Source organism: Impatiens glandulifera, chromosome 7 (genome assembly GCF_907164915.1).
Source record: "Impatiens glandulifera chromosome 7, dImpGla2.1, whole genome shotgun sequence".
NCBI classification, from domain to species: Eukaryota; Viridiplantae; Streptophyta; class Magnoliopsida; order Ericales; family Balsaminaceae; genus Impatiens; species Impatiens glandulifera.
The window spans coordinates 40,337,665-40,348,035 of record NC_061868.1 but is presented as its reverse complement, the minus strand read 5'-3'; the positions used below and the strand labels follow the sequence as shown (position 1 = coordinate 40,348,035).

Below are 10,371 nucleotides of genomic sequence, written 5' to 3'. Positions count from 1 at the left end.
AGATTTTAATGGTTAAAAATATGTGAATTAGATGTTGATTGACCGAAGTGGTCGATTGTGAGATTGGTTGTTGATTTGTTAAATGGGGTAAGAGAAGTCACAATAAAAATAAATATGATGAAATGCGAGGTAGGGATTTGTGATTTATTTTTCAGGATAAGAAGCCAATAATAAAAGGAGATATCGATGGTTAAAAATATATAAATTAGATGTTTGATTGACCGAAGTATAAACGTGTGTGTGGTCACGAGATTAAAGGTCTAAATTAGGATTGATGAGTGGTTTTCCTAGGAGATAAATAGGCATATGAAAAAGTGTGAATCTCGATTGGGGAGATTGATGTTTGGTTTGACAAGGGATACGAGGTATGTGAAAGTGTGTGTAAGGTAATAAGATGATATGTCGATTGAGATTTGGTGGTTGGTTTGCTAGAAGTGGGGAATAATTTAAGAGTTTGGTAACAAATGAGATATTAGTGGTTAAAATATATGAATGAGATGTTGATTGATCGAAATGTAAAAATGTGTGAGGTCACGAGATTAGAGGTCAGTTGTGATTGGTAAGTTATTTGTCGATGGGTCAAAGAGGCATATGAAAAAGTGTGAGTCACAAGATGAGAGGTCTTGAAAGATTGGTTTGACGATGATATGTGTGAAAGTGTGAGATCACGAGATGAGACGACGATTGAGATTTGGTGGTTGGTTTACCAAAGTGGGGGTAAAAAAAGAGATCGCGATAATATAAAAGATGATGGTAATAAATGAGATATTAGTGGTTAAAATATATGAATGAGATGTTGATTAATTGTAAAAGTGTGTGAGGTTACAAGATTAAATGTTGATTAAGATTTATAAGTGATTTTTCGAATGGATAAAAGAAGAATATAAAAAAGTGTGAGTCACAAGATAAGAGGTCGATTGGTGGTAAAAGAGGTCGCGATAAGGGTAAAAATCATGAGATGAATGGTGAGATTTGTTGGGATAAGAGTCCGATAATAACATGTATATCAATAGTTAAAAATAATATGATTGAAATTTTGATTGACCGAAATGTGAAAATGTATGAGCTCACGATACTAGATGTCGATTGAGATTGGTGGTTGGTTTGTCGAGTGTGATAAGAGTAATGTGAAAAATGTGAGGTCATGATATATATGAGAGCTCGATTGAGAATGATGATTAATTTAATGATAGATAATAAGTACTTAAAAGTGTGTGAGGTCACGATATGATATGTGAATTGTATGATTGGTGGTTGGTTTATCAAAATTGTGGTAAAAAATTCACGGTAATAAATAAGAAGTCGGTAATAGTGTAAAGCACGTCTAACATTAATTTAGATAAGAGAAAAATGTATGATACAAATTGATCTATAGTAACTAACAAGCAGCTGAAGGGTGAAATTTACTTGATTCTCACTTAAAAGAAATTTATATTTATTTAAAATATTTTAAATTATAGATTTTTTTTTTAACTTTAGATATTTAATGAATTTTAAAATGTATGTTAATATTTAATTTTAAATTAAACTTAATTTTTATAAATTAAAAATAATTTTAAATTAATTAAATTTAAATAACATTAATTTTATTTAAACTATTTATAAATAAATCTAATAATCATGCCTTTAGTACTATACAACTAGTATACTTCTCTCTATTTATCAAATAAAAAATGATTGAGAAGTTGTAAAGTTATTTTATTTACGGCCTAATACATATTTTATATTTTTATTTTTGTATATTGTAGGGAAATTTTTTTAATTACTTAGATTTGAGTTGGTATTGTGTTTTGTTTAGTACAAAAGTTTATTTAGTTAAATCAAATTTGTCATCTCATTTTGTAATCTGAATAATACTGTTAATTTTTTGATAAATAGTCTTTTACTTATACCATTTAATTGTGTTTTAATTGTGTTAGTGATCATTTCTCAAATTCTTATTTATCTTTTTTTTTCACTAAATAAGATAATGTTGAATCTTAAGTTTTTTCCTTATTTTATTATAAAGAATTTTTAAAATTTATTACTAATTTGAAAACCCTTAAATCTTGGTTTCGATGAGTTTTACGTAAAATTTTACCATATTTGTATATAATTAATTATTATTATTATATAACGTGCATGGTCCCATTGTAGGAGCCACGTGTCGGAATGACGTGTCAAACCATTAGCTCTCTTAAACCCAAATAAATAGTTCCACTTCTCCTCTCTCACTAATATATGATTCTTCTTCTCTCTCTATAATAACACACATCAAAGAAAAACATACAAATCTAAATAATTAATAATGCTATCGTTAAACAAATCCGACGACGTTTCTCCGCCACCTCTTTCATCAAACTGTCTCCCAGTCACTCTTCAGGTTAATCATATTTTACGTTTAAACTCAATTTTCTTTTAAAAACGATATAATAATCGAATCAAACTTACCCTAACTTGTTATATTTTTGATTCTCCACAGTTCATAGACGTTACATACAAAATCAAACTCGATGAATCAACAACAGTCCAATCATGTCTCATATCCTCCGGCACCGGATCGTCGCCGGCGACAACAACAGAAAAAACAATCTTAAACGGCGTGACAGGAATGGTAAACCCAGGTCAAATTCTAGCCATATTAGGTCCATCAGGAAGTGGTAAATCAACTTTACTAAACGCCTTAGCCGGTAGACTAAACGGTAACTCCTTAACCGGATCAATCCTAATCAACGGTCAAAAACCATCCAAACATACCCTCCGCCGCACCGGATTCGTCCCTCAAGACGACATACTTTTCCCACATCTAACCGTTAAAGAAACCCTAGTCTTCACTTCACTCCTCCGTCTACCAACTCACCTATCAAAAACAGACAAAATCCTAACGGCAGAAACGGTCATGTCGGAGTTGGGTTTGTCTAAATGCGAGAACACAATAATAGGGAACGCATTCGTTAGAGGGATTTCAGGCGGTGAAAGGAAAAGAGTAAGTATTGGACAGGAAATGATTGTGAATCCTGGTTTGTTATTATTAGATGAACCGACATCGGGATTGGATTCTACGGCGGCGTATAGGTTAGTGTCGGCGTTGGCAAAGGCGGCGGTTAACGGAAAAGGTAGGTCGGTTGTAATGTCGGTTCATCAACCGTCGAGTAGGGTTTATCAGATGTTCGAAATGGTAATGGTTATTTGTGAAGGAAGGTGTATTTATTTTGGAAAAGGAAATGAAGCTATGGGTTATTTCGATTCATTGGGATTCTCGCCGTCTTTTCCTATGAATCCCGCCGACTTCTTACTTGATCTTGCTAACGGTTAGTCATTTTCTACTCTCTCTCTCTTTTTTTCTTTTTTTAAATTTATTTATGTTTTATAGTTTTCACTTTCGGTTAATTATAAAATTAGAAGGAATCATGTTTGATATTTTAATATGGGTAATTGATAAGGGGTGGAGTCATGTCATCTCCATATCTTTTTTACTTTTAATTTATGAAATAAATAAAATATTAAAGTAATTTTAATTTATTTATATTAATTTTAAATAAAAAATATTATAATAATTCAACCAAATAAAAATTAAATAAGTATTTAGTTTTATTTTTCTTTTACTAATCTCTTAGGTTAGTTGATCCCTTCTTTACCAATTAGATTGAGAACTAATTAAATTATATTACTTTATTAATAAGAATGAAATAATTAACATAATTTTATTTTTATAAATAAAAAAATATTATAACAATTCAATCAATTAAATATTAAATAACATTTTTTTTATAGAATAATTATTTATGTATTTAATTGAATTATAGGATGATTCACAAGTTTTAGTTAGATCTATAAATAAAAATAAGACAAATCAAAATTTCAGTTATTTTATAATAATTTGGAAAAACAAAACAATTTTATTGAAGAGATTTAGATTATTTGAATAACTATTTTTTTTTTAAAAAAAAAATAGGTTTTTTATAAAATGGAAAGAGAGTGCAACTATATGGTTAAAGTCATATCTTCATTTTTCTTAAAAACGAACATAATTTTTTTAAACTATATTTTAAATGATATACACAAATAAAAATAGTTCAATAATTTTAAAATAATAAGAGGTAAATTTTAATATATAAAAAATAAGCTTTTGTATAAAATATCAAAATCAAGGTCTAAATAAATATCTCAATTTCAATTTGAAATTAAAAATGGTTCGATTTTGAGTTATTCAAATAACAAAGAAAAAATCAAACATTTCACCTTCTATTTTATTCGTCAAATTAATCAATTCATTAACCAAAATATTAAAATACGTTTTATTTTTAATTATTATTTTTTATTTTATTTATATATATTAATATCATTTAAGTCTTTTTACCAAACAATATTTACATCTCCTTAAAATCATCACCTAAAATAATTTCAACCAAACAAGGTCTTATATTTCAAAATATTATTTATATTAATAAATAAAAATAAAAACTATTTAAAAAAAGTACATTGTTAGTGTGTGGTACTGTTGAGTGATCATAAATAAGGTGCACTGAATTAAACATAGAGCACAACAACTTTTGCACCACCAAGTACCAATTGTCACTATTGAATCATATATGGTTTGATTAAATGTTTTTATTTATTTTATAATAAATATATTTTTTTGTTAGTTTTTTTATTTAATTCATATTTGTCCCTATTCATCCCATATTATTATTATTTGAATGGTAAAAAATAGGGAAGCCTTTTTAAGTATAGTCTTTTGTCGGTACTATTTTGGTGAATAATACTTATTTATATTTATTTGTTAGTACTCTATGATATATATAACTCACATAATACAATGATTTTAGTCTCAATTGGTGTGCTTCCCTTTGTCAAGTGGATTAATAATTCTCCATTTGAAAATATTTATTTCTTTTTTTTAATTTGATAAATTGACATGTTGAAATATTTAAAAATTAATTTTAAATACTTTTTTCTATTTGAATTTAGGTTGAAAATAAAAGGTTTTTAAATGAGATTTGATAGTATTTGTGCACAACATTTATGTTCTCTTTATTAATGTTATTTGTGCACAACATTTAAGCCTTTTATGATTTTATTTAGTCAGAATAATGAACATAATATATATTTTTTCTTATAATATGAATATTATAAATATTTATCCCAAGTTAACTTAATTTTGGATATTTCTTCAAATCACATCTGGTGATGATTTCATTTTCAATATCTAGTTTTGATTTTATGTCACAACTTATACTAATTAAATAGATAGTCATAAGAAAATCCCTAAATATAATTTGATGGGACTCTACCCAGATTTGTTGTCATCCCCATACTTGTCTTCCACAATAGAGTAGAGGGCGACAAAGTTAGCTATCGATAATATTTCTTAATTTAAATGTCATAAGTTCGAGTTTTCATGACTATTTAGAGGGAAAAAACATGATTGGGAGCTTCCATATAGTTAAGGAAGGTGCAATGTGATTGGATTGTGTTATTTTTTTCCTAGTGGAATACTAAAGTGCGTCACTTTCTAATCGAGTAAATAGTTTTCTCTTAGGCACTTTTCATTATATATATACATATATATTAAATTATAACATTTCCTTATTTTATAACTAAACTAAGATAATAACCTTTATTTTATTGCAATTCACAATATATATATATCATGTATTCTATCTCAAAATGGTAACCATTGATGAAGAATATATTCTTTTTGGTATTGCTACATATGATAAAATTAAAGTCACAAATTTAAAATGTGAGTATAATAAATTATAAAGTATTCATCCCATGATATATACACATTGAGTGTCTAATATCCAATCCTTTTACTAAAGTCTAATTGGGCTCCATTTATTTGTTTCCTATGGTTTACCTTGAATCCTTTTATGAAAAAAAAATCGAAGGAAATATCGGAGATTCACTATTCTTTTCTTTCATTCGATCTCATTTTACTTATTCAACTTATCGAAATCTAATTAAATTTATCACCTCTAAGTCCATTAGAGAACCATATGAAATGGGGGTGACATCAATGATGTGTTATATACAATATAAAGTTTCTTAAATTTGATTGAAACATACCACTCAAGTTGAAAAAGGTACATTTCTTTAGTTATGGCCTATGGGTCTACTTTTATTTTGTTTTTAATTTAATTTTATTTTATAAAAGTGAGTAGAAAAGTCTTGATTGAATTGGATTGGGTTGGGACAGATAGTAACCAAAAGCTGGCTATTTACCACAATTTTTTTATGGATCAGGTTTATAAGATTGCTTTTTATAAATAGGCCATGTCATACAATGTTCTCTAGAAAAGGAAAAGAAAAAAGATAGTGGCTCCACTCTTAAATAAACTTTTTTTTCATAATGATATTGATAGTAGTGGATTAAGAAGGAAGATGACAACATCGATTGCGTAACACACCATTTATAATCTTATTTAGTTACATATATTAAGTCGGGTAAGAACCGATGAAGAAAGAAAACATATTATTTAAGTGAAAAGACGACAAGAAATCATTCATTTTGAGAAGGATTACTAGGATAGTTAAGTTCATTATACACCAACTTTGGGGGTGGGTGGCATGGGTTGACAATTTTTATTATTTAGTGATTCACTTTATATAGACCTAAATCTTTAATTACTTTCCTCTTTGAAAAAAAATTATTAGGCCCACTACTTTGGCTTTGATGAGTGGCTAAAAGTGTCATCTTTAGTGCTTTTACTTATATCTCACCCAAATGAAATTATGTTTTTAGAAATTTGGTCGATTAAATGGAGGGTTTTTAGTGGGAATCGAAAATATCATCAATTTTTTATGATGTTTATTCTTATAAAGGAAAAAGAGAAGACACTTGTCATGTTTTGGTTTGCACATGATGAATGACTTACTTTTAATTTATATATATATATATTAAAAATGTGCTGTCCATATTCCATTCATGTTATAGGAATGACTTTGTATTTGTAATTGAATTGTATGTCCAAAGAACACCACGTGTTGGGTTACTTTTGATAACAATTATTAGGACCCATTATTAATTTGGTTTATTTCTAATTCCCACTAAAATTATGAATTATGAACTTTGATGGGTATATATGGTATGAAAAATTGTTGATCATGGTGATGGTGCTGGCTTTTCATCATCATCACCAACTTGAAATGGATCTTAGCCCCACCACTAACTACTCTTTTTTCTTCTTTATTTATAAGATATTATTGAGATTTATACAAATATTAAGGACTCCTAGTCCTAGGTTTTATTATTCCAATTTAAGTGTTTACAAAAATTAATTTGACATATTGAAAGATGATGATCCCTAAGTTGACTTTTTATATTTTGATTTAGAGACTATCCACTTTTATTGTGTTTCATTTATCTAATGTTTTTCGATTAGTTTTAACTTAATTCAATTTTCGGGTTTTTGATGGGTAAAACTATATGATCCCTTTAGGTCTAATACATCTCCAAATTTTAAGAAATTGGTTGAGAATGAGTTCAATTGAACCCTAAAATATTGCATGAGTTTTGAGTGATCATTAGTTCTAAGTAGATTGAGTAATTAGAGCGGATGAATTTTGAAATTCATGATAAATTCGAGGGCCAAACTATGAGCTTTCTTGATAATATTATAGTACAATTAATTGTCACTAGGTTGGTATATTGATATTTGTATTATTTGTAATTCAATATATTTTACTCTTAATGTGAATTTATGTAATTTTTGTTCTTTAATTCTTTGTAGATGTGTGGTTTCACGATGGCGCAAATGCAACCGAAAGAGACAAACTCATAAACGTAAAACATTCTCTCGTAGCGAAATACAACACTCTTCTAGGTCCTAAAGTTAGAGCCGCATGCCTTGAGAACAAACTAACGACACTTAGTCGGTCTATGACTATTTCAAGATCATCCAACAAAACAAACTTCATAGACGACGTTTTCACTTGGTTTAACCAATTCAACATCCTCTTAAGGCGTAGCCTCAAAGAACGTAAACATGAAGCCTTCAACTCCCTAAGAGTCTTCCAAGTTCTCGCAGCCTCATTCCTAGCCGGTTTCATGTGGTGGCACTCCGACTCGAAAGACATTCAAGACCGGTTAGGTCTCCTCTTCTTCATTTCAATCTTTTGGGGAGTCCTTCCATCATTCAACGCTGTTTTCGCTTTCCCACAAGAACGTGCCATCTATTTGAAGGAACGAGCCTCGGGAATGTACACGCTCTCGCCTTACTTCATGGCACGTATAGTTGGTGACCTACCGATGGAACTAATTCTCCCAACAATATTCATTTCCATAACTTATTGGATGGCCGGTTTAAAGGCTGATTTGGTTGCTTTCGTTTTGACATGGCTTGTTTTACTCGGGTATGTGCTTGTTTCTCAAGGTTTAGGATTAGCTCTCGGGGCAATGATAATGGACGCTAAACAAGCATCGACAATTGTGACTGTTACTATGCTCGCATTTGTAGTGACGGGAGGTTTCTACGTGCATAAGGTGCCGGCTTGTTTGAGTTGGATGAAGTATGTTTCAACTACATTTTATTGCTATAGACTTCTTGTTAATATTCAATATGAAGAGGGGAAGGGGATTTCATCGTTATTGGCTTGTACGCGATATGGGACCGATATGGCTAGTTGTAAGTTTATCGAGGAAGATGTGCGTGGCCAAATTCCCCATTCGGTTAGTGTAATCGCACTTCTCGTTATGTTCGTTGGCTATAGGTTGATAGCGTATGTCGCATTGAGGCGAATCAAAGCTTAATGATCGATTGGTTTGGAGGTTCATGGTTTCATTGATGGTTGATGGAGATAATTGACTAACTGATTTGGTTTGATCAATGGGGATATGAAAAATAATGATATAAGTATTTGCAGACGAAATTAATATAATTGTCTGCTATTTATATGGAAATGTAAATGAACAAATTAAGTTTATATATTATGATATTGATCAATCAAACGATTGAAATAAGCATATCCATTAATTAATGCTAATAATGCTAATCTTTAAATAGTTAATACTACTTTTGAGTTTTGATAGTTTGATATATTCAGATTTTAATACTTATCTTGAAATTTGAAGTAAAATATCAAGATAAACTAACCTTAGTGGAAAGAAATTAAAGAGGAAAAAAACAAAGCACATGAAGCGGGGAGTAGAAAGAAAAAATTAAATATTAAAATAAAATGTCAAAATTAAATATTAAAATAAAATGTCATATATATAATTTTTTAGGGTTTAGAGTTTAAGATTTATGGTTTAAGATATAGGATTTATAATTTATGGTTTATGTCATATATATATATATATATATATAATTTTTTATTTGTTGTGTTTAATTTAGACATCGTTTTAATCTCTGAGATAATCTTTTTAGCAGATTCTCGTGGTTTTAAAAAGTGCTAAAAATATGAAAGAGGTTAGATTTTAAAAAGTGTTCGAATTAGAAGGGAATACCAAAATGCGACGGTTATGAATGTTAAGAATGGGATGTGAAATCCTTAAACAAATATAAATAATAATTTATATTTTATGCTCTATAAATAAACAAAATACCTTATTGGGCTGAATTTGTCATAAAGAATGTTTTTTGAATTTAAAACTTTTTGGGCTGGGTCCTCCTTAGCCCATGATGTCTAAAGCAAACCTTGTGGAGTTTAGAATAATATTTATTTATATATAATCAAAATTATTTATAATACAACTTAGTCTAATAAATTAAATTGTTATGTTTATTATATTTATATTTTGAAATATATATATAAAAAAAAGTTATGGTTATATTTATACTTATAGAATCCCTTATGAAATGGTAAAAAAAATTGTCAGAATCCTTACTAATGCAAATTTGTTATTAATGTTACGTAAATTTTGACCAAGGAAATATACAATAATAATATTTTTTTACCGTTTTTTACAAAATTATAAGGATTATTCCAATGGAATGTCAATTAACTTTTTTATTGTTGAATTTTATAATAAGGAATATCAATTAATAATTATTCTCAAAAAAAATTCTACCACTTTAAATAAAAGAGAAATGTGAATATTATGAATATATTACAAGAAAATATCAATATAATTATTTTCTTAATTTTTATTATTATTGAAGAATGGTAAAAATATGAGATCACCTAAATACTTAATTTTTTTTTAGAATTTAAAATATGGGCACATAAATCATATAACCTGCAAACACACTTAATCATTTAATCAGGTGCGAAATTTGTCGTCTGACGGACTCAAACTCAGGACCTCTCAAAAAGGTTGAGGATATTCACATCTTATTGCTCGAACCTAAGATCTCTCAAGAAGGCTAGGGATATCCACATCTTATTGCTCGAATCCTGAACCTCTTCAGAGACTAGTGAAATCCATATTTTATTTCCGCTAGAGTA

The 10,371-nt window shown here is 28.6% G+C and overlaps 1 protein-coding gene across 1 annotated transcript; it reads left to right on the top strand.

The window, feature by feature from the left end:
* The first annotated feature begins 2,222 nt into the window (after positions 1-2,222).
* LOC124910432 (ABC transporter G family member 25-like) lies at positions 2,223-9,031 on the top strand. Its single transcript, XM_047451073.1, has 3 exons — positions 2,223-2,362; positions 2,462-3,290; positions 7,716-9,031. Exons 1-3 carry the CDS (start codon positions 2,288-2,290, stop codon positions 8,732-8,734), a joined length of 1,923 nt encoding a protein of 640 aa, XP_047307029.1. The 5' UTR covers positions 2,223-2,287; the 3' UTR covers positions 8,735-9,031.
* Positions 9,032-10,371: the final 1,340 nt, after the last annotated feature.

Excerpts from the sequence above, each read along its gene's own strand:
- LOC124910432 (XM_047451073.1), top strand. The coding sequence starts at position 2,288 with ATGCTATCGTTAAACAAATCCGACGACGTTTCTCCGCCACCTCTTTCA. Across the intron at positions 2,363-2,461 it reads GTCTCCCAGTCACTCTTCAG|TTCATAGACGTTACATACAA; the intron begins GTTAATCATATT and ends GATTCTCCACAG. Across the intron at positions 3,291-7,715 it reads CTTACTTGATCTTGCTAACG|ATGTGTGGTTTCACGATGGC; the intron begins GTTAGTCATTTT and ends AATTCTTTGTAG.